The sequence below is a fragment of the Lagenorhynchus albirostris genome, chromosome 19 (genome assembly GCF_949774975.1).
Source record: "Lagenorhynchus albirostris chromosome 19, mLagAlb1.1, whole genome shotgun sequence".
In the NCBI taxonomy this organism is placed as follows: Eukaryota; Metazoa; Chordata; class Mammalia; order Artiodactyla; family Delphinidae; genus Lagenorhynchus; species Lagenorhynchus albirostris.
The window spans coordinates 11,325,172-11,348,746 of record NC_083113.1 but is presented as its reverse complement, the minus strand read 5'-3'; the positions used below and the strand labels follow the sequence as shown (position 1 = coordinate 11,348,746).

General features: G+C 57.3%; 1 protein-coding gene across 3 annotated transcripts; it reads left to right on the top strand.

Annotated features, from left to right (window-relative positions):
- Positions 1-50: 50 nt before the first annotated feature.
- CLASRP (CLK4 associating serine/arginine rich protein) lies at positions 51-23,475 on the top strand. Of its 3 annotated transcripts, XM_060132132.1 has the most exons (21): positions 51-310; positions 1,102-1,229; positions 8,236-8,333; positions 8,905-9,006; positions 9,235-9,314; positions 11,408-11,492; positions 12,665-12,813; positions 13,616-13,712; positions 14,701-14,779; positions 14,864-14,937; positions 16,185-16,226; positions 17,139-17,354; positions 17,470-17,757; positions 19,173-19,454; positions 19,773-19,812; positions 20,111-20,171; positions 20,413-20,471; positions 20,565-20,611; positions 22,323-22,405; positions 23,014-23,038; positions 23,322-23,475. In XM_060132132.1, the coding sequence occupies exons 2-21, from the start codon at positions 1,131-1,133 to the stop codon at positions 23,362-23,364; spliced, it is 2,049 nt and encodes a 682-aa protein (XP_059988115.1). In that variant the 5' UTR covers positions 51-310; positions 1,102-1,130; the 3' UTR covers positions 23,365-23,475. The 3 variants fall into 3 exon arrangements, 1 of the variants encoding a protein (XP_059988115.1); XR_009537264.1 differs by lacking the exon at positions 23,322-23,475 and having other exon boundaries at positions 19,773-19,816; positions 20,413-20,611; positions 23,014-23,033; XR_009537263.1 differs by lacking the exons at positions 23,014-23,038; positions 23,322-23,475 and having other exon boundaries at positions 19,773-19,816.
- The last annotated feature ends 100 nt before the right edge of the window (positions 23,476-23,575 follow it).

Genomic DNA, 23,575 nt, shown 5'->3' with positions numbered 1-23,575 from the left:
GGCTCCGCCCCTCCCCCTTCACTCAGCCTCCCACTTCCGCTTCCGGTGCGGGCCGCGCGCGAGCGCAGCAGTGGGAGGCGGCGGCGAGCTGCCGAGTGTAGGCTGCTGCCCGTGACCTCCTGGCTTCGGGCGGACGTCAGCCCGGCTTCGTCCTTGCCTCGACCTCTCCCCGGTCTGTTGTGAGCCTTCGCTCGGCCCCGGCCTCGAGGGCCGACCGCTCCGCACCCCCTCGGCCTGCCGGGCCTGAGGCCGCGCCCTGCCCCCGCCGTCGGGCCGAACTCGCCGCGTCGGACCCCGCCGCTTGCCACAGGTCCCTTCCTCTTGTCAAAAAAACTTAACCCGAACCCTCAGGCCCAGACCCGGTGCTCGGCCCTGTCCAAACCTTCGGGCTCTGCCTCTGTCCTCCAGCCTCGCCCCGAAGCTCAACCCACCCCGTCCTGTCTGCCCGTTCCGCTTCCCTCAGTCTCTACCCTACCCTCCCGCCCCCAATTTAGATTCCGTCTTTAGACTTAAGCCGCGCTCTGGTCTCTCCTTAACAGCACTCTCCCATGCTCCCCCTCCTCCCCCAAGGGTCGACGTCTTCCATCCACGCCCTTCACCTGCCCTCGACCCCTACCGCTAAGCCACTACTCTGTTCCCATAAAATCTTTCTCCTCTTCGTCCACTTGCCTTCATCTCCGGACCCCTGCTACCCATACGCACACCCACAGATGCCCCCTGGTGGGAGCCCTTTCAGCTCTTTCCCCTCCCTTGAGCTCCAGCCCCAGCTGCTCCAGGTCTGTCTCCAGACCTTGCTTCCAACACTCGCTCCTTCCATTCCCGAACCTTTCATCCTCGATTCTGGCTCTTCGAACACAGGATACCCCTTTCCCAGGGATGCTCACTCCAGAATCACCCGAGGGGGCGGTTTCAGAATGCCGAGGGTACTGGATCAGAGTTGCCTGGGATACACCTGAGCATCTGGAGCAGGGTTCCATAGCCTCACTTCCCCTCCCTGTAGCTGCTCTTCAGGATCAACTCTGTCACCAACTTGTTAAATGACATAGATTCTGTCTATATGGTTTTTAAAGCCCGTCTGACACCCGTCTCCTTATCCCTCAGGTTGAGGCCCCAGGCTTGGCCTCACCACGATGTGGCACGAGGCTCGGAAGCATGAGCGGAAGCTTCGAGGTATGATGGTCGATTACAAAAAGAGGGCAGAGCGGCGGCGGGAGTACTATGAAAAGATCGTGAGTAACCTTTAATCTGGGCTGGGAGCTCTGCTGGAGGGTGGGGCCCGGTCCTCCTGGTACGATTTGGGCTTGGAAATGCGCTAATGTTAGAGCCCAGTTTCCTCAAGAGAATGTCCATTTTTTGAGCATAATCATTGGTAAAAACTTGAGGCATTCTGTTTATTGTAGTATACTGCGCTGTTTGGTGTGGACTCAGTACAGAGCTGGGGTCAGTAGGAAGGAGGAAAGTCTTTGTAACACTCAGAGCAGTCCAGACATAAGATTGGCCACCTCCGAATGGTGTCTGTCCTGCTTATTGCTGTATTCACAGTGCCCAGAAGAGCTCAGCATTCTTGAGGTTGAATTTGGCACCCCGAAGGAGTGCCGTCATCGTTCACTAAGTCAAGTCTGACCGTTTCCCTCCCCTGTTTGATGCTTTTGGAGAGAAGAGTGCACTGCATCTTGTGATCTAAAAGGCCCTTGTGGTCTGGCCTCTCAGCTTCATCCTTAGGTAGCTCCATTGGCCTTTTTTCTGTCTCTGCCACCACAGGGATTGAACCTGTAATGCATCCTCTCACCTATTTAACTGTTACTTGCTCTTGAGACCCCAGCTTGAAATGGCATTTGCCATTTCAGTTCAGTTATGAACTGGCATTTGCCAGTTCAGTTCTCCTGTTAGATGGTATTTGTTATAGACGTTTTCATTTACCATCGCATCACTGCCTCAGCCTCCTCCCTTGTCTCCTGGCCTCCAGTCCTGCCGCCTCTAATCCACCCTCCAGGGTGGAGGGGCCAGAGAGGTCTTTCTAAAGCACAAAGCTGACCCTGTCCCTCCCTTGCTCAGAACTTCTCTGTGACTCCCTAGTGCCGGGCTTCTCAACCCAGCGTTTAAGACCCTACATGTTCTGGCTTTTACCACCCCCTCCAGACTCTTGTCACTCTGCTTTCTGCCTTGTTCCTTTGCTCACGCCATCTGGCGTCCTCAATATCTAGGCTACTTTTTCTAACAAAAAAAAAGATGTATAAAGAGTTACCATTTTACCTCCCCAAATTATATAGCCCTCTCCAGCCATAGGGCCTTTGCATGAGCTTTTCCTATTACTCGATTAACTGCTGCTCATCTGTCAGATCTCAATCCTCAGGGAAGTCTTTCCTCATCCTCCATACTCTGCTGTCATAGCTCCCTGTCATTCCCCTTTGCGGAATTTAGCACACATATCCAGCTCTGTAGCATTGGAGACTAGGTGTATTTGGGTCATGTTTGCATTCCAAGCTTGAGCCCAACGTGGTTTAAAAGAACAGATGAATAAAGCATAGCAGTTACATTTTAATTGGTCCTTCGCAGGCACCAGGCTCTGAAAAGAGTTTTAGATGCGTGATTTCTTTGAATCCCCCCAGTCACCCATGAGACAGAGGCTGCTGTTACCCTAGGAGAGGAATCTTTGAGAGCGCCTCAGTTGCCTTCTGTCACCCGGGAGGGAACCACTGGGCTGTAGAGAGAGCCCCTCTCCAGTGGTGTCAGAATAACTATAACATGACCACAAGGGCAGGGGTTGGGTCTATGTTGCTTATTGGTGAGGCCCCAGCAGTGGACCAAGAACACAGTCAGTGCTCAGGAGTGAATAGCTGCCATTTGTTAAGGGTTCGTGGTGTGCCAGGCCCTGTGCCTGCTACTTTGGCACATTCTTTCTAGTCCTTTCAGCAGGCCTGAGAGATTGGTGTTGCTCCCTGTGTTAAAGGTGATGCTGATAACAATGGCTAATTCTGTTGAGCATTTGTGTGTTATCCACTGTGCTGAGCACTTGATGCGTCTCCACTTCATCAAATTGTCACCCCCAGCCTGGGAGGTGGTTTGCTTTTTATTGATTCCATTTCACAGATGAGCAAACTGAGGCTCAGAGTCATGGCCTAGATCATATAGCAAGAGGGCAGAGCTGGCATTCTAACCCAGACTCTCTGACCCTGGACCTCTCTTAGCTCTTCACCTGGGCTTTCTACTGCAGAAATAGAAGTTCAGAAAGGTGCAGCAGCTTGTCCAAGGTGACACGGCCGGGAGGCAAAATACCAAACCATACCAGGTCCTTAAGAGTTTGGAGTCACAGGGCTCTGGGTTCCAATTCCAGCTATTCCACTTACATACCATGTGGCCCGGGCAAGTGACTGTATCCCTGAGCCTGGTTTCCTCTTCTGCATGTGAAATGATGTATCCTATAAAATCACGTTTGGCTGCGAATAACGGAGACCTAAAGCATCAATGGCTTAGACAAGATAGAAGTTTATTTCCTTTTCACATAAAAGCGCAGAGGTGGCCATTTCTGCTCAGGGACCGTTTTGTTGTTCAGCCATGCATGGCTTCTCTTCCCAGTGTTGTCTTAAGGTCTAAGAGGGCTGCTCAAGCTCTAGCCATCATGTGTTCATTACATCCAGCGGGGAAGAAGAAGGGAGGGAAAAGAGGCCAGGGGGCTCATGCCAGTTAAGAAAGTCTCTAGATGTTTGCACATGGTATGTCCACTCATATCCCCCCGGCCGGCAAGTAACCCCGTGGTCACATACAGCTGTCAGGAAGGTTAAGAGGCGTGGACTGTATCCTGGGTGGTCTAGTGCCAGTTAGGAGTCTTATTACTATCGAGGAAGGGGCAATGGATGTTGGTTGCCAACTCATGGTCTGCCACAAATGGTGGGGACAAGGACACCTCTCTCCCGGGCTGTTGGAGTGTAGTGAGATTGGGCACAGAGACCACTGAGGGCAGGCCTGCCCAGGGTAACTTGCTCAGTAAATGCCGGCTCTTGTTGGTTCTGAGGTTGTTGTTATTACCAAGTAGAGCTGGACTAGCATCCAGGTTGATGGATGGTGTGGAGGAAAAAAGGCTGGAATGGGGCCACTTAGAAGGCCTGGGACTCCGTGCTCTTGTTCTTGTAGCTGGGGAGCTCCCTGAGCTTTGTTTTCCCCCTTGGGACAGTGGTGATGACAGGGTGACAGGGAAGAGCTTCAAGAATACAACAGTGTCTGTGGGGTGCTTTGTGGTGCAGGCCTGTACAAGCAACCATTGTCCCCGTACGAGAACGTGATCAGCATTCAGATCACGGCCACCAAGCTGTGGATGATAGCTGCTTTGAGGAGGGGATGGGGCTGTCACACGGGTCTCTCATCTTGCTCTTGGGCCTAGGGAGGCGGCTGAGGCAAGCGCTGAGGAAGCCGAGGTCAGCTGTGATGGGCCGGGCAGGTGTGTCTAGGCAGCCGGTTTCTCTGCTCATCTGTCCGTCGTGCCTGCTCTCTCTCCCTAGCTGACCCTAGTTCTGTCATTTCTCCTGTCCTTGTCAGCTTTCTTCTGATCAGCGGTTTGGATAAAGAAACAATTCCCTGTTGATGTGAAAGTGGGAAATAAAACATCTCAGCTCCGGCATCTCCTTCTCCAGGAGGGCCCAGGCTAAATGACGCATCACCTGGCTCCCCTATCCCAGCACTGCCCACTCTAGGTCGTCACTGTGGGGGATGGGTCTGTCCCCCACACTGGACTGTGAGCCCTGAGGGCCAGGCTGGCTGTCTCAGTCAGTGCCATGGCCCTAGCACAACGCCTGCACCTGGAGTCGGTGCCTGCGTAACAGTTGACTCCATGAACTCCTGTGACCCCCTCTGATCCTGGAGATGTAATGATCCGTTGGTTAAGAATAGATTTTGGGTCTTGAAGAAATATTTGTACCTGTTCGTTGGAGTATGATTCACCATAGCCAAGATGTAGAAACAACCTAAATGTCCATCAGCTGATGAATGGGTAAAGAAAAGTGGTCCATACATACAGTGGAATATTATTCAGCCTCAGAAAGAAAGGAAATCTTGTCACATGCTACTGCGTGGAGGCACCTTGAGGACATTATGTCTAGTGAAATGAGCCAGTCACAAAAAGACAAACACTGCAAAATTCCACGTGTATGAGGTCTTAGAAGCAGTCAAGACCTTAGAAACAGAAAATGGTTGTTGCCAGGAGCTGCGGGAGGGGAAAAGGGGAGTAGTTGTTCATTGGGTATAGAGTTTCGGTTTTGTAAGCTGGAAAAGTTCTAGAGATCCGGTGCAGAGCAAGGTGCATATAATTAACGCTATTGTACCTTTCACTTAAAAAAAAAGAAAAGGAGTGGATTTTGGAGTCAGGACCATTTAGGCTCAGATCCTAGTTTTGTTTCTGGCTGGTGTGATCAACAGCAAGTGAGCCTCCCCACTCTGCGCTCCAGTTTCCTCATGGGACATGGGGGTAAGAGTAGCACCTTTCTCCCATGACTGAGACGTTTGAGATGTACATAAAGCACTTAGTTCAGCGCCTGGCTTTTATTTTTATTATTATTATTTTAATATTTATTTATTTGGCTGCACCGGCTCTTTAGTTGTGGCACACGGGATCTTAGTTGTGGCATGCATGCAGGATCTAGTTCCCCAACCAGGGATCAAACCTGGGCCCCCTGCATTGGGAGCATGGAATCCCAACCACTGGACCACCAGGGAAGTCCCCAACTCCTGGCTTTGAGTACGGTTCCTTGACTTTTCCAGACGCTCCCAACAGAGCCAGTCCATGGACCCAGGTTTTTACTCCCCGCCCAATGCTATTTTCCTTGTTGTGGTGCTGGCACTGCCAGTGGCTTCACGCTACAGGCCGAAGTCCATCCTGCACACAGTGTCCCACGTGAGTCTTGGCTGTGGGAGCTGGGCATTTGGCCTGGCGCAGCCTCAGAACACGAGGGGCTCTTGGCCTTAGACCTGGCTGGGGCGGTCACGGGCCGAGGGCGCTGTGTGGCCCAAGGTGAGGGACTGAGGGAGACAGGGGAGGTGCGGGATGAGGAGTTGGATTCCAGCAGCGCCACCCCGCTGGACTCCGTGGGCTCGGGTGTACCCCACCCTCAGCGTCTTCACATGTGAGAGGAGAGGGAGAGCGGCCTGGCGCCTAGTGAGCGCAGGACAGGTGGTAGCCCCGTAGCAGCTGTGGTCACTGGGGAGCGTCCTTCTCAGCTCCTGCTCGCCTGCCGCCTGGCGGTTGGGGCGGGAGGTGGAGGCAGAGCGGGAAGTGCAGGCGCTCGGGAGCTTGGTGCTGACGGTTTTCTCCTGCGGGGCTCGGCCTCCTCGTCTGTCGGTGAGGGTTCGTTCTCTTTCCTTCCATCAGTGTTCCTGAGCGCCTGCTGTGGGCCGGGCCCTGCTCTAGGCGCTGGGGATACAACAGGGAGCAAGACAGGTCCTGCGTCGTGGAAGCTGCGGTCTAGTGTGGGAGACAGGTGACCCGTGAGGGGCGGTGCTCCGAAGCAGACGGTGCGGTTAAGGAGCTAGAGTCAGGCGGGTTGCGGGGGAGCTGTTAGGCAGAGCTGACAAGGAAGGCAGCTAGAAGGAGATGGGGAATGTGTGCTGTGGCCTGGAGGCCAGCCGCCTGGAGCAGAGGCGGGGGAGAGAAGTCAGAGGGCCAAGCCGGAGCGGAGCGGCGAGGCTCTGAGCAGGCGGACGTGGCCTAATAGGTTTTAGCAGAACCCCTCAGGCTGCCTCGCAGAAAATGGGCTGCAGACGGCAAGGGTGGTAGCAGGGAGCGGGGAGGAGGCCAGGAGGCCGCAGAGTGGTTGGGGAAGGTGGCAGCGCTGCGGGGGAGGGGGGAGGCGGGATGGGAAGTGGTTGGGCTCTGGGGCGGTGGTGCTGGGAGCTTGGCCAGGGTTTAGTGGGGAGCACCAGCAGCCCGGCTCGTGGCTCCTGTGGGTTCCTCTGACGTGGCAGGGGCTGCAGCTCAGCCAGGGCCCGGCGCTCGGGAAGCTCAGTGGTGGGAGCTGCTGCGGCTAGATTTTATCCTTTCCTGACGCAGTTCTGGTGACTTGGAATCGTGACTCCCCACAGGAGGCCTCAGGCCTGAGGCGATAAGTGAGTGTAAGGTGTAACATCAGGTGGTGGGAGCGGCTCAGGGGCCATTCTCCATCTAGGTACCTTTTTTCTTTAAAACAGCTTTATTGAGATATAATTCACATACTGTACAATTCAGTGGTTTTCAGTATATTCACAGGGTTGTGCAACCATTTCCACAATGTAATTTTATAAAATTTTCATAACCCCCAAAAGAAGCCCCATACCCATTAGCAGTCAGTTCCCCGCGCCCCGCAGCTCTGGGTAGCCACCAGTCTACATTCTGTCTCTGGATTCGCCTGTTTTGCACATTTCACATAAATGGAATCATACAATGTGTGGCCTTTTGTGACTGACTTGTTTCGCTTAGTGTAATGTTTTCAGGGCTCATCCGTGTGGTAGTGTAGATCAGTACTCCATTCCTTTTTACTTCCAAACAATATTGCATTGTCTGGATATGCCATGTTTTGTTTATCTGTCTTGCGTTGATGGACATTTGGATTGTTTCCAGGGTTTGGCTATTGTGCATAGTGCAGCTGTGAACTTTTGTGTACAAGTATTTGAGTATCTGTTTTTAGTTTTTTCAGGTATACACCTAGGAGTGGAATTGCCGGGTGTCATACGGCAGTTCTTTGTCTAACCTTTTGAAGAACCTTGTTTCTGCATACTCTTGTCAATATTACTTGTTATCATCTGTCCTTTCAACTTTAGCCATCTTAGTGTGAGGTGGTGTCTTGTAGTTCTGATTGCTGTGTCTCTGGTGAATAGTGACATTGATTGTCTTTTCATGAGCTTATGCAGTCCTGGTGTCTTAGAGGCTGGTCCTGGCCAAAGTGCTCACACCTGCCTCTGAATGAGTGGCCTTGGGGTGGGGGTGGGGTGAAGAGTTGGGGGAAGTATTTTAGGGAGGTGGGTCTTGGTACTGGCTGTGTAGAAGGTGGGGCCAGAGCTCAGCCTCTTGCTACCACCTCGAGAGGAAACCCTTCCCCTGTCTCCAGGGGTTAGGTGGCCCCCGTTAGTGCTGCCAGCCTTGTGTAGGTTCTTTTACCTCTGAAGTAGGGCCTCTTGGCATCAGAGGTGAGCCTGCTGCTAACTTGGTTGTGTGGGAGTGACAGGGTTTGGGGCTTCGTTGGGTGATGACCTCCATCTTGTCCTTCCCTGCAGAAGAAGGACCCAGCCCAGTTTCTGCAGGTGCATGGTCGAGCTTGCAAGGTACACCTGGATTCTGCAGTTGCCCTGGCCGCCGAGAGCCCCGTTAACATGTAAGACTGGGTCTGGGGGTAGGGTAGTGTCTGTGACTGAGGGTTGGAGGGCCAAAGGGACCTGGGGAAGGACACAGACCTTCGGAGTCTGAGGGAGGGAAGCTTTGGCCTGCATGGGAAGGTGAAGGTCACTAGCTAAGGCTGTACGGCAGTGGTTGGGATAAAGGCCCCGTGGTGTAGTGGTTGGAGGAGGACTTAGAGGGGAATGAGTGGGGCCGGGGCCAGAGGCCCAGATGCAGCAGAGAGTAGGCTGCCAGAGGGGGTGTTTTGGGGTGACTGGGCTTATAAAGGTGGCTCCTAGGACCTGGTTCGAGTTCTCCACTCTTGCTTTGTTCTGAAAAACAGAGCCCCAGTTTCCCCAGGGCCCTATTCTTGTCAGGAGCCTGAATGTAGATTTGGTGGGGGGGTTGGTGGCATAAGGGACTGCGCGGTGGGGGGTGAGGGTGGGGCTGGCATGGGGATCAGAGGGCTTGGGGGCCAGACTCCCAAGCGTGAGGTGGCAGGGAGCAGGTACTTTGTGTCCTGGGCAATGGGGACCCTAGGCTCCTTGCTCCCCTGCTCCCCACTTCAGGATGCCCTGGCAGGGGGACACCAACAACATGATTGACCGCTTCGATGTCCGTGCCCACCTGGACCACATCCCTGACTACACCCCACCTCTGCTCACCACCATGTAAGCTGCCTCCCCCAGGGGTTGCCAGGCAGGGAGTCCTACCCAGCAGCACCTCTTCTTTCCTGAGCCCTGGCCTGCCTGTCACCATCCTGGGAAGGAAGGAGGTGTGCACGTGGGGAGGCCCCCCCGCCCGTCAGACTGAGCCAGGCCCCTCATCCCCCTTCCTGCTGGCTTGGGATGGGGGTCTACCCTCTCCCTGTGGTCTCAAGACCTTGGCCTCCCCCAAAGCTCCCCAGAACAGGAGTCGGATGAGCGGAAATGTAACTACGAGCGCTACCGAGGCCTGGTACAGAACGACTTTGCTGGCAGTAAGTGACCTGGGGCGGCGGGGGAGTGGGGTTTTTTGGCGGGAGGGGCGGAGGGTGTCCCTGGAGACTGGAAGACCTCGACAAGGTTGGCAAGAAAAGTTATCCCAGGCCTTTCTACTAAGGGGCCTTGGGTTTTGGTCCCAGCTCTGTCATGGACCCGCTCTGTTCACATCCCTTTCTCTCTTGGGGCCCTCTGTCTCTGGAATTGGTACAGGAGATGTCTGGTGAACTAGATGGTCCTACCACAGTCACTTCCACATCCCATGCCCTCTAACTCTGTGGCGTTTTTTCCTAAAAAATTGGTGAAAATAGCAAGAATACATTATTTTCCTCTGCGTATTTCCCCCGCCTGCATGGGTCAGAATGTTAGCTCTGGAAAGGAAATTTCTCCTTGTTTTAAATGAATATTTAGACAGTTTGGCAGTTTGCCAAGCGTTCATATATGTCCAGTGTTCTTTTCCCAAGCCATCACCGTTAACACTTCACAAATGACAAAACAGGTTTAGAGACTTTTCCCCTCTCTGGGCTTGTGGCGGTTCAGACCCTGACAAACTTAAGAGTTTTTTGTCTCTGTTACCTCAGTACATCTGCATAACCTCCCAGCAAGGTAGGGGTGATGCCCCCATTTTACAGATGATGATATCGAGGCTCAGTGGTTGGGGGGGGGACACCATGTCCAAGGAGTTGGGGTTCTCACCCTGCCCTTAACCACTGCTGCCTCCTGCTGGACAGCTCTGAACTTCAGCTCGCCTCCTGAGAAGGACTTTGAGACACCCCACACACACACTCCCAGGATCTCCCTGTAAAATTAAGGGCCACACACTCGTCCCTTAGCCTGGCCAGTGTCGGTCTCCTCCTGGAGAAGGGTGATAAAGGTGGATTCTGTCCCTTGGGGTGGTTGTGAGGGCTTGGTGAGGAGTGCATAAGGCCCCGCACCGCGCCTGGCAGTCAGCCCTCCCAGTGGGTTCACTGTCTCCGTATTTGTTTCTAAAATAGGTGTTTTAGCATCTCTAAAATCAGAGATTGTCAAATTTTGGCAATCACTGAGGCCTTAGAATCAGGGGGAGTGCGTCATCATTGATGCCGTTGTTGTTTTTGCCTTCCCCCCAGGCTACATAGATTCTTGGTGATGGAGCCAGGGTTTCCCTCAGTTCTGACTCTGTATTCATTCATTCATTCCTGCAGTTCCTGAGCACCTGTGGTGCATCAGGCATTCTTCTGGGAGCAGGGGTCTAGTGGGGGAGCCACGTAATCACGAAAGCAGGTGGTAGTCACAGCTAAGGCACCGTCACGACAGATGTGTGCTGTTCTGAGGTGCTTGGCCAAGGCTGGCTTAGGGAAGGGTGGGCAAGATTTCCCCAGTGAGGAGAGGCCGCTGGACTGCGGGCCACGAGGACAGCCCTGTGGGGGAAGGGGGCGGGTGGCCTTGGGGGACAGGGAGGGATGGCGTGGCTGGAGCTCATGTGAGGCAGGTCAACGGGGCTTTGTAGACCTACCAGCAGAACCACGGAGAAGAGCTGAGGCCCACCGAGGCAAGGCCAGGGTCCCACCGGGATTCGGGCATGTATCACTGCAGGAAGACCCGGGGAGGCTCCAGTACACTGCTGAGCTCCTTGAGTTGCGTGTTGTGGATGAACGAGAGCCCAGATTAACCGCGCTTAATTTAAGCTGGCCCACAGAGGCACAGAGTGGAGTGGCCCATGGGGTCCAGGTGACTGACGTCCAGTGCTCAGGATAGCTTTGTCGTTCTGAAGGGTCCAGCTGAAGACCGTCCTAACGGTGGTAACAGTAGCAGCGCCAAAATACAACGCGCTCGTTCTGCCAGTGATCCCATTTTACAGAAAAGGAAACTGAGGCACAGAGTGGCTCAGTTCCTTGATCAGGGTTGCATGGCGAGTCAGTGGTGTCACCAGGGCCCTCCTGCAGATGCTGTGTCCTCACCACACACGGTGTGATTATCTGGGAATCCGTGACTCTGCCCCTGGCTGTGCTTGGGTCACACCTGCCCTCCTACCCGCCCCGTTCTTGTGTCCCCCCTGAATTCCCAGCATCCCCAGCCCCCCCTGACCCACGTGCCTCTTGCCTTGCCCCAGTCTCAGAGGAGCAGTGCCTGTACCAGATCTACATTGACGAGTTGTACGGAGGCCTCCAGAGACCCAGTGAGGATGAGAAGAAGAAGTGAGCCGGGGTCTGGGGCACCGTGGGCTTGAGGGAGGCAGGCAGACTGTGAGCCCCACAGGGCACAGCCTCATCCATCCTGTCCACCTTGGGCTCCCCAGAGCCGGGGCTGGTGGTTGGCACAGGGTAGGCGCTCGATTGGTCAATGTTTAGAGGAGGAAGCAGCAGCTGGACGGGAAGGGTCTGCTGACAAACCTCTACACTGCGTTTGCAACCCATGGGATGGTAGGAGGTGAGTTAGAGCAGGGAGTTAGAGCAGGCCCTGGGCTGGACAGGCCTGGGTTTGAATCCTGCCAGTGAGGACTTCCCTCCGAGCCTTGGCGGGCTCCCCTGTGAGGGGGCTGGCGGCAGTGCCCCCTGCCTGGACTTTCCAGGGCTGCAGGAGACGGAGCTTGTGAAGTGCTTGTCCTCTGCTGCCGTGATAAGCTTGTGGTCAGCAGCGGCTGATGTCGCTCTGGAGAGGGACCTCTCCAGGCTGTGTCCCTTGAGGAATGGCCCCCCTTCGCCAGGACAGCCGCTGCTCCACTTGTTCCCCAGCGGTCCTGGAGCCCTGCCTCCTTACCACCTGCTGCTGCACAGCTCCCCCACTGCGATCTCAGCGCTTGCTGCTTCCCTCCATCTGAAGGGGTCTCACGGTGTGGCGGGAGCTCCTTGATGACTCTCATCCTTATCCCTGACACCCCCACCCCCCCACCCCCCCGTTCAGGACGAGGCTGGCACCGGGACAGCGTCAGGGAGTGTTGACTAAGTTCAGCAGCAGGCGTGCACTAGGCCCCTGTGCCGCTCTGGACCAAGCTGGGCCGTGCTGTTACCCGGGATAACGCGGGCCCGCCCTTGCAGGACTCACAGTCTGGGGCTGGGGGAGACAGATCCAGTAGGAGTGGGGCTGGGGATCTGAGGATGGGGCTGGACCCCGCCTGAGGGAGGACTTTCTGGAGGATGGTGCATTGGAGCTGGAGGAGGAGGGAAGAGCCGGTGGGAGGTGGCCACAGAGGGTTCTAGGCTGAGGGCGAGCGTGAGTGAGGGTCTGCAGGCAAGGGTGCCGAGCTGCCCTGGAACTTGGGAGGGCGGTGTGCAGTGTGCGGGCCCTCGAGGCTTGGCCTGGGCTGCATCCTGCCCATAGTCTGCGCCCCCGCCCCGCACCTCCCTGGCTCATGGCTCCCCTGTCCCAGGCTGGCGGAGAAGAAGGCTTCCATTGGCTACACCTATGAGGACAGCACGGTGGCCGAGGTGGAGAAGGTGGCAGAGAAGCCGGAGGAGGAGGAGTCACCGGCCGAGGAGGAGAGCAACTCGGACGAAGATGAGGTCATCCCCGACATCGGTGGGGTCCCCTCTCTGCCCTCCCCCTCCACAGTCCCTGGGCATCGTTTTCGTGTCTCGTCCCGCCCCCTCTGTGGGGTGCCCCCGTGCTTAGGAGCCCCGCCTGTCCCGCCCCTGCTCCAGGGCGCTGCTGTCCTCCCTTCTCACTCGTGTCCTCCTGGTCCAGCCTCCCTTTCTGTGTCTCTCTCTTTCCTCGTTTCTAGGATTCTGCTTCTATGATATTGTCCCCACCTAGGTTCTGAGTCTGTCCTCCTTGCTTGTGTCAGCCTCTCTGTCTCTCCCTCCCCTTCTCTTTCTCTCTCTTCTGGAAAACAAGTGTTGCTCCAGTTATAGAGCCTCATCCCCCATGCTGCCACCCACCTCCACCTAAATGCCTGTCTTCCCTCCACCTCTCACCCTTTCTCACTCAGCCCACCCACTGTTTATTCAGACTTACTCAGACATATGTGAAGTGTCCGTCCCCCTTCCACTGAGTCATCCAGCATCTGGCTTCTGAATGCCTGTGACCCGAACCCCCTGCCTCCCGCCCACCTAGATCTTCAGCCGCCCTCTGTCCGTCCCCCGTTCACTCCCCCGTTTACTTCCTCCACATCACACACCCCTCCCGGCCCCCACCCACCGTTTGTCGTACTTGCCTCTGGCCAAGCCCTGCGCCAGCCTGGGGATGCCAAGATGAGCTGACTCGTTCCCTCCCTGCAGAGGCCTGTGGTCTGCTGGGCACCCCCGCCCCCAACTCCCGGGGCACTGCCCCTTCTCCCCTTCTCGCTCGGCTTGGGTCCCTGACAGCCTTTCTTTTGGTGTAGACGTGGAGGTGGACGTGGACGAACTGAACCAGGAGCAGGTGGCAGATCTCAACAAACAGGCCACGACCTATGGCATGGCCGATGGCGACTTCGTCAGGTGAGGCCGGCGGGCTGACGCCTCTCCACGTCCTGTGGACCTGGCATATGTTGTTACCCCTCTTCCCGAGCAGTTGTGTGCCTGGCCCTGCGCCAGGGCATCACACACAGAGGCTCCTGAGCTCGTGGGGTGGGTACTTGTGACTGGCTTCAGCCTTGTCGAAGCGGAGGCTGCCCCCAGCTGTGTGACCTGAGGCCACCGGACTCCTGGAAACTCCCGGGTTCCTGGGCCTGGTGGACAGCGCCCTCCAGTGGAGAGGCTTCGCTCCCCGGATCATTCACTCGCAGTTGCTGGTTGAGCCTCTGCCCTGTGCCATACCTGTGTGGGTCACATAGACCGGTCCCATCTGACAGGGTATTGAGCTGGAGTCTGAACACAGCGTCCTCTGCCCAGAACCCTCCATGACTCCCACCTCCCTCAGGCGCAGCCAGCCTCCTCACCACGGCCGCAGAGTCTCACCTGTCTGGTCTTCTGCCCACATACTGCACCCCTGCCGGCCTCCATGGCCTCTTTACCCCTTCGGTGCCTGAGGCCCCACCTGACCTCGGGGACGCTCAGTGTGCCGTTGGCTCTGTCGGCACCTGCTCAGCTCACTCTCCCAGGTTTCTCATCAGCTGTCACTTTTCTCTGGGTGGCTTCCCCAACCTCGCTGTTGAAGGCTGCAGCAGCCTCTACCAGTTCCCTGGACTTCCTTCCCCCTTCCGAGATTTACTTTCCCATCGAGGCTTTCACCGTCTAACATACCATGTTATGTGACCTTGGTCATTGTGTCTCTTCTCCCCAGAATGGTAGCCCAAGGGGGTGGGGATTTTTGTTTGTTTTCAGTAATCCCTAATACCTGAAATAGCACCTGGCATGCAGTGGGTGCTCAATAATAGTGCAAAATGAATGCGAGACCCCCAGGATGGCTTGGGGTTTCTCACTTCCTGCAGTGACACTGCCTGTGGCCTGGCCCCTCCTCCATCGTGCCCCTCGTGCCCTTCTGTAGGATGCTCCGGAAAGACAAGGAGGAGGCAGAGGCCATCAAACATGCCAAGGCCCTTGAGGAGGAGAAGGCCATGTACTCGGTGAGGGCTGGGCCGGGGTGGTAGGGCAGGTGTGTGCCTCATGGACGGCACACCCTCACCAGCCTCGTACCCACCCTGCTCCAGGGCCGTCGCTCCCGGCGCCAGCGGAGGGAGTTCCGGGAGAAGCGGCTAAGGGGCCGCAAGATCAGCCCACCCAGGTAGGACGGGTTCTGCCCCATGCCCCACCCTGCCAGCACCAGTCTTTCAGGGCTCTGGGGGAGGAGCCGGGGCTCAGGAAGACCTTGGGGGCAAGCTCGCCACTTGCAGGCAATTCCCTCCTAGTAGGGCAGTGAGTAGGGAAAGTTTGGAGTAGGGGTGGCTGTGAGGGGCGTGTGGACACCTGCCCTGCCAGCCATTCCCCTCACCCTGCTGGACTCGGGACGCTTGCCGTGCTCCCTGAGAGCCAGTGGCGAGGTGGCATGGGGTGGCTGGAAGGGTTGAGAGCAGAGTCAAGGGGCACGGGCCTGGCCCTGGACTCTGACCTGGTTCTGCTGCTTGGCCGCTTCCTCACGGTCAGAGTTTGGGCAGGTGACTTTCTCTCTTGAGCTGCAGTTTCCTTTTTGGAAAAGGGGCACCATCACCTCCCAGGAGAGGGGCTATGCCAGTGCCCACAGCGAGGTCTCGGGCAGGTTTGGATGCGGCAGTCTGATGTGGAAAGCCCAGCCTGGGGCTCCAGGCAAACCCATGCTCTTTGACACATCTCGTGTGTTTAATGGGAGTCATTGAGGGTTGCTGTGAAGCTTAAGGGGCCTGTTGTGGGTTCAGGGTTTGATGTGCGGTCTGGAAAATATTCCTTAAAGAGTTGTAGAGGTGCAGGTCAGTGTAGTGCATAAAAGCTTGGACTCAGGGCCACATGGCCTGGGTTGGAATCCTGGCTCTTTTCGTTTATGAGCTGTGTGGCCCTGGGCAAGTGACTTCACCTTTCTGGGCCTGTTTCCTCAGCTGTGAAGTGTGAAGAATCGCAGTACCCACGTCAGAGAGTTGTTAGGAAGAGCGATTGAGTTCACTGAGTAAAGCACCTGGTGCCTGGCACATAGTGTGCCTCTAAGACGTGTTAGCTCTTCTAGTTTCAACATCATCATCAGTAGGAAGCCAGGACCCAGTAGAGCCAGGGACTTGGAGTGGGAGGAGTGTCGCTTGTAGTCTAGGGTCCGGAGGCTGCTGAAGTCCTTGTTGCTCAGGGTCAGGGTGGGTCTGGCACAGTGTGGGTCAGGGCTGAGGTTCAGGCTTCGGACAGATGTGAGGTGAGTAGGAGGAGGGGTCAGGGCCCGTGACCTGGCCAGCAGCCCCCTCATCACTGTGCCCAGCGTGTGGCCTTGGGCGCCCAGGTTGGGGGTTGGCCTTACTTCTGTGCACACTAATCCCAAACCCCCCCACCTGTCCCATCCCGTTCTTCTCTTCATAGCTACGCCCGCCGAGACAGCCCCACCTATGACCCCTATAAGCGGTGAGTTCGCAAGGCCCAGCAGTCCTCCTCATGGAGGGCAGGGGTGGTGAGGAGGGCCAGGGGGCCCACCCTGTAGGCTGCCCTGAGATCACAGACTGGAGAATGTGTTCTGGGAGTCTGAATCATTTTTTGTTTCCTAGAGTGTTACCCTGCTTTCCTGATTTCTTTTTCCTTTAAACGTGAACCTTAAAAATTTGTTCTCATTTAGCTGTAACGTAGTCTTGTGTGGAAAATGACCAGACGTGGCAGGAAGGCAGGACTTAGAAGTCAAGTCCCTTTAATCTGAACTCCCGGAAATAAGCAGTGAGAAATAACAGGCACAGAAGGGCCTGGTTGCATACGCGTGTGTCTCCTGGTTGTGGGAGTGGTTGGGACAGAGGCTTTGAGGGTGACAGACCTCGGTCTGACCCCAGTTCCCTTTGCAGAATGGTGTGGGAGGGCCCCCTCGGGGCTCCTGGGAGGATAGGTGAGATGAGGCAGGTGCACCTTTTGATGAAAAGTCTGGCACAGGAAGTGCTCAACCCGTGGGCGCCATGAGGGATAAGGTATCCTTTTTTCCCACAAAAATGGAATTAAATCACAGTTAATGCTTTAGAACTTGCTTTCCACCTGACCTGACATCTGTGTTGAGGAAATCTTTTCCTGTTACATTACAGATGTGCTCATCCCTTTTTAATAGTACAGTTTGCTGTTCCTCCTTTTCCTGGTTGTTCTGAGAAGGTTTCCGTGGTCAGGAATCCGATCCTTGCACAGCTGGTGTCTTTCTGCCCATTGGCTCTGCTCGTTGCGCCGGTGGCTGCCGTCGCTTGGGGCTCCGCTGTTCTGATTTCTGTTGCTCTGTGGTGGCTTCTGTTAGCCGGTGGGCAGGCTCCAGGAGCCTGGCGTTCGAGCCCCCTGCTCCCTGCTCTGTAGGTCGCCCTCGGAATCCAGCTCCGAATCCCGCTCCCGCTCCCGCTCCCCGACCCCAGGCCGAGAGGAGAAGATCACGTTCATCACCAGTTTTGGGGGCAGCGATGAGGAGGCAGCCGCAGCCGCAGCTGCAGCAGCTGCGTCAGGGGCCGCCCCAGGGAAGCCTCCCGCGCCCCCCCAGCCAGGCGGCCCCGCACCGGGACGTAATGCCAGCGCCCGGTCGGTAACGCTCACGCTGCCTGCCCTACACCCCGGCCGCCGTGGGGGGGACTCGGGACGGCGGTGGGCCACGGCCCGGGCCGGCGCTGACCCGCCCTCCGTGCCCCACCTGCAGCCGCCGCTCCTCCACCACCTCCTCCTCCTCTTCCGCCTCGAGGACCTCCAGTTCCCGCTCCCGTTCCAGCTCCAGCTCCCGCTCCCGCCGCGGCGGGGGCTCCTACCGCTCTGGCCGCCACGCACGCTCCCGCTCCCGGTCCTGGTCACGCTCCCGCTCCCGCTCTCGGCGCTACTCGAGATCCCGCAGCCGTGGCCGGCGGCACTCAGGTGGGGGCTCTCGAGACGGACACCGCTACTCCCGTTCGCCTGCCCGGCGTGGCGGTTACGGGCCCCGGCGCAGAAGCAGGTGCGTGGGGCTGGGTTGTGGGGACTGGGCTGGGCGTGGGCCCCGTTTCAGCGAGACCAGGCTCTGGGAGGGGAGACCTGGGATTGGTGCAGGGGGGAATGTGCTCACTCCAGGTGTGGTGCCGGGGCTGGAGCACAGCCTCCCTTCTCAGGGATGCAGTGGGGAGGGAGACTGAGCTGTGCTTGTCACGGGAAGTCCCCAGGTGTTTGCAGCTGGCGACCCTTAGGACTGGGGCACTCCGTGGGCAGGGGCCGGAGAGTCAAGGCAGCCCTTTGAGAGAAGGCGGGGCGTGAGACAAGCGCTGCACATGGGGCAGGAGGAAAGTGACCTAGGGACGGGAGCATCCCTCCGGTCCTATTCCCGGAGGGGGCCTGGTGGATGAGAGCATGGACTGCGGAGCCCCTGGCTGGGGATGGATTCTGGCCCTGCTAGTGAACTCTCGGGGCCTGTTTCTGCATCTGTAAAAAGAGATACAGTCACGGTGTCCCCTTTATTGGGTCGTGAAGTTGTGACAAGTGAATTCTATGTAAGTGTTTAGTACAGGGCCTGGCACTCGGTGAGTGCTTTTATTGTCATTAGCATCATTACCCGTGTTGTTGTTGTGTGGATCTCAACGTCAGCTACCTACAAGGTCTAGCAGGTAAAATAGAGGGGCCGCGTGGGCCCCGGTGAACCGGGAGCATACGTCCCATCTGCTGGGCTCGTTGGCCACTCAGTGGCAGGCATGGTGTTGCTCAGTCTTCTGGTTTTTCAAGAGAAGTTGGGTTGGATTTTTAAAGGACAGCTCTTGTTTTCTCAATATTGCCAACAAATTTGAATTTTGTAAAAACCCAGGACAGTCCCACCAGAATCAGTGTGTGGCGTTGGTTTGGCTTCTGGGTCGTTCCCTGGAGCCTGACACAGGGCAGTGTCAGGAGAAAGACTGGGGTCGGAGGGGGACCCTGGTCACATCTCTGAGGCCAGCCTGAGGGTCCTGAGCAGAGAGAGGGTGGGGCTTGCAGGTCCCCAGACTGGATCCTGTGGGTCTGTGCTGCAGTCTTGCACGGGGGCGGGGGGGTCATCCCCACTAGTGGCGAGACCCTGGACCTGGCAAGGTGAGGAGGCCGTGAGCATACAAGGGGGGGCCGCCAGCCAAGTTCTGCCCCCCCAGAGGTCACCTCTCAGAGAAGTGGGTGAATGGGTGTCTAGTGAGAAGTGAAGAGCCGTCTTAGGGCCGGTGTATCTAGAGGGTGGTCTCTGTTTAGAGACTGAGGGAGGCCAGGGAGGATTTCTGAGGAAAGTAGCGGGAGAGGAGTGGAGACACAAGGACCCCAGGGCCTCGGAGGAGGCTCGTAGATTCAGTGCCTGGGTGGGGCATTGCGCACCTGGGGTCCCTGGAGCCTCACGGCCTCTCTCCTGCCTCACCGCACCCCCAGGAGCCGCTCCCGCTCAGGGGACCGGTACAGGCGGGGCGGCCGGGGGCCCCGGCACCACAGCAGTAGCCGCAGCCGCAGCAGCTGGTCCCTCAGCCCGTCCCGAAGTCGCAGCCTGACTCGCAGCCGCAGCCCCAGCCAGAGCCGCAGCCCCAGCCAGAGCCGCAGCCGCAGCCGCAGTCGCAGCCGCAGTCGCAGTCGCAGTCGCAGTCACTCGCCGTCGCCCCCAAGGGAGAAGCTGGGCAGGCCGGCAGCGTCCCCCGCTGTGGGCGAGAAGCTGAAAAAGTGAGTGGGGCAGGGCTGGGGGAAGGGGATTGTGAGCTCGGGTGAGCAGGTGACTCCACTGTGCTCTTTTTGAAGGAACTTGGTCCTGTCCTGGGAGGTCTGAGGGGGCCACAGCTCTGCCCTTAGGGGCTCTGAGGAGTCACGCCCTTGCCTTGGGTCGGGGGTCAGAGGGGGACATGGCCCTGTCCTGCAGGGTCCGGGAGGGACCTGGTTTCTCCCTGGGGGGTGTTAGGGGCCCATGACCTTGGCTGTCTGCTCTGAGGGCAGTGCTGAGGGCGCGTGAGGTCGAAGGTGGCAGCTGGTTTTCTTTCCTCCCAGGACCGAACCTGCCGCTGGTAAAGAGACAGGAGCTGCCAAAGTCAGTAAGAATTTGGAACTCGCCCGTGTAATTCCCGCCAGCAGCAGTGCCCGAGAGCTGGGCCCGGTGGGCCTGCAGGGGGGCCCGGGTGGGCCGGGAGATCCAGCCCCGGGGATTGAGATCTGTGCCTCCCTTCCCTCCTCAACTGTCCAGTGGGGCTCCCAGACCCTCGTGGCCAGTCTCCACAGCCTGCCCGTCCTCCACACATGCCCCCGCAAGTCCCAGGCTCTTGGATGAGGTGGGTTGTGGAAGCTCCGGGACACCCACCCGGTCTCCTGCCTCTTCTCCCCCTCCCCAGCCCAAGCTGACGCCACAGGAGAAGCTGAAGCTGAGGATGCAGAAGGCACTGAACAGGCAGTGTATGTCCCGCCACCTGCCCCTCCAGGGCTCCCCTGCCCCTCCTCCTTCTGGCCTGGCCGTGGGGAGGCCCTGCCCTTTGCCAGATAGGAGGCCCTTTGGGGAGGAGTGGGTGTGCACCTGCCCCGCGGCCACCACGTTTAGGGCCTTGGCAGTCTGGTTGGCCTCTCTGAGCTCAGCTTCCACATCTTGGGGGCGGGGCTTGAGGGCACCCCTCATCACTGTGTCTCTCCCTCCCCACAGTCAAGGCGGATAAGAAGGCGGCTCAGGAGAAGATGATCCAGCAGGAGCATGAGCGCCAGGTACGGGTTGGGGTGAGGGCATAGGGCTCACACAGGGTGCCGGCCCGGCCCCGCCCTCGCTGCCATCCTGCCATCCTGCCATCTCTGCCGTAGGAGCGGGAAGACGAGCTTCGAGCCATGGCCCGCAAGATCCGTATGAAGTAAGACCCCTTCCCTCCCACCTGCCTCTGGGTTGCCCTGTGTTCCCCACCACCTGCTCCGATCCAGAGCCCTGGCTGATCCCTCTGGGTGGATGAAAATAATCAAAGCCCTCGCCTGGCCTTCATGTTGTCCCCCAGTCTCCTTCCCATCCCCAGCTTACTTCGGCCACTGTGACCTCCTCCCAGCTCCGCCAGCCTCCAGCTTGGGTTACCTTTCCTGCTGTTCCCAAGATACCCACCCACTTCCCTCCCTTGCTGAACTCAGGGGTCCTTCCTGACCATCCTTTGTGGAGTAGCACCCCAAAACACGACATCCTCCAGCCCCACTCTGCTTTTCTTCATAGCACTAATCTGCACCTGGCATCCCAGTGTGCACTGTCTGTGTCCTTCATTCATTCTTGTTCGTGTCCCCATTAAGAAGTCGGGTGTGGCTGCTGGGTTCCTGCTGTGTGCTTTGCCCCTAGAACACTGGTGTTCGATAAACGTTTGCCGAACGGAACGGCTGAATGCAAGCCAGCCCCGCGCTGGGAGCCAGGGCCTCTCCCCTCTCCCATTCTGCTCCAGTTCTCACCTTGACTCTTCCCCTGCAGAGCTGAGTGGCTCAGAGCCTGGGTCAGGCAGACTCAGGGTTCATTCCCAGCTCCGCCTCTCTGACTGTGTGGCCCTGGGGTGGGCACTGGCCCAGAGTCTGAACAGACCTTGGTGCCAACTGCACAGGGTAACTCAGGGATTAGTGTCCGTAAAGCCTCAGCCCACCCAGTACCCATGGGCAGAACTGGAGGCCGTAGCGCTTGGTGTTAGCAAAGAGGAGAGGTGGTCAGTCGCAGGGTCGGGTCACCTGTTGTTTCTGGTTCTACCCTGCGCTTGCTGTGGGTCCTTGGACAAGCACTTTAAGCTCTCTACGCCAGGACTCACTGTATGAGATAGATGTGATAAGGCAGCCACCTCCATGGGGTTCTCCCGTTAAGGCACCTGGTGTGTGGTTCCTGGCACGTGGGGAGGCTTGATGGTTGGAGCTGCTGCTGTTAGTTGTTTATTACAGGCACATCATGTGCTGGGCTTCCAGGGCTGCCATGTGCTCCCATCGGGGGTGGAGGAGCAGAGTGCCTAGGGACTCAGCGTTGTAGTCAGTCGGACCTGGGTTCTGATCCTGCCTCTGCTACCCACCAGCTGTGCGCCTTCCTCCTGTCTGAGCCTTCGGCCTACAGATAAGCCTAAGTTTGCTTATCTACCGAATGCGGATGGAATAGTTGTCCCAGCTCTTAGGCTGGTGGAGAGGATTCCGTGAGATCAGAGCCAGGCACGAAGGCACCCAGTAAATGTAGCCCTTGGGGTTGCAAATCCTGGTCCTTCTGACAAAGACCAGTTAAGCACTTAGCATGTAAGTCCCTTTGTTCTGAGGCTGTGCCCTGAGTGTGACAGGAAATTATCGAACTCTCCAGCCCTTCAGCAAGCCTTTCATCGCCAGGCAGACTGGGATTCAGATGCTGGCTCTGCCAGCCAGTAAGTATCCCCTCTCCGAGTTCAGTGCCCTCATTTCCAAGTGAGGAGAGGAGCAGGACATGCCCCCTTGGCTTATTCTTCCACCTGGACTAGGTTGTCGGCAGCACCTGCCCTGACAGGGACCCAGCCAGCCATCGAGTTCAGTTCAGTGTTATCGCCAGCCGAATGCCCACCCCTTCCCCTGGTTTGCCTCCCCTTCCCCGTGCAGGGAACGGGAACGCCGAGAGAAGGAGAGAGAAGAATGGGAACGCCAGTACAGCCGGCAGAGCCGCTCGCCCTCCCCCCGTTACAGTGAGTGTCCGCGTGGTCGCTTGGTCTGGAGAGCCGGGCTGGAGGCTCTGTGGCATTAAAAAAAAAGAAGAGATGTCAAACTGGGTTACAAAAAAAACATGGTAGGGCTTCCCTGGTGGCGCAGTGGTTGAGAGTCCGCCTGCCGATGTAGGGGACACGGGTTCGTGCCCCGGTCCGGGAAGATCCCACATGCCGCGGAGCGGCTGGGCCCGTGAGCCATGGCCGCTGAGCCTGCGCGTCTGGAGCCTGTGCTCCGCAACGGGAGAGACTACAACAGTGAGAGGCCCGCATACCGCAATAAAAAACCCAAAAAACAAAAACAAAAAAACCATGGTACATTTTTTTCCACATCAGCCTTCTATAAATTAAAACTTTTAAGTCACACACACAACACACGGTGATTGCTTTAGTCACAAGGGACTTACAGGAATTGGAAGAAAAGCTCATTCTTAGCGCGTGGGTGTGGGCCAAGGGGCACAGGTAGCGTCCAGCAGCGGACACGCCGGAAGCACCGGCGCTGCCTTAGCTGGAGACACTGGAAGCCCAGCCCTGGAGCCCACTCCTGGTCCTGGGCACTTACTTTGTTTTCACCCATCCTTTCTTTCCAGGTCGAGAATACAGCTCTTCCCGAAGGTAATAAGCAGGCTGGCCCAGCTCCCTGGGAAATCACAGTTGCCCTTTGGCACGAGGTCCCAGCCCTGATTGCTCCATCCCGACGCAGCCCCCTCCAATCCCCTCCAGTCATAGGGCCTGGCCTCACCCCTCGGGAACATCCCTCTCTGCAGCTGAATTCCCCATCACTGAAGCCCCAGTGGTCCCAAGCATGTCAGTGTATGTGTGCACGTGCCTACACAGCAGGGCTCCCTGCTTGCTGCCCAGCCCTCACGGGGCCTCTCTCTCCCCTCTCTCTCTCCAGGCGCTCAAGGTCCAGATCCCGAAGCCCCCATTACCGACATTAGGCAGAAGCGTGGCGGGGCAGAGGGATGAGGGGGTGGGGCGAGGGCTCAAGCTGTGATGCTGCTGGTTTTATCTCTAATGGAATAAAATCACACATTATTTAATTCTCTTCACCTGGCCTCCGTGTCGTCCGTGTGGTTGGTGCAGGGCTCCCAAACCCCAGTGCCCGCCAGCCAAGGCCAGCTGAGGAAGGAGCTTGGTGGGTTCAGCTGT

Bases quoted from the DNA above. Each gene is read 5' to 3' on its own strand.
- CLASRP (XM_060132132.1), top strand. From the start codon at position 1,131: ATGTGGCACGAGGCTCGGAAGCATGAGCGGAAGCTTCGAGGTATGATG. The intron at 9,315-11,407 runs GTAAGTGACCTG...GCCTTGCCCCAG, and splicing joins ACAGAACGACTTTGCTGGCA to TCTCAGAGGAGCAGTGCCTG. The intron at 14,780-14,863 runs GTGAGGGCTGGG...ACCCTGCTCCAG, and splicing joins AGGAGAAGGCCATGTACTCG to GGCCGTCGCTCCCGGCGCCA.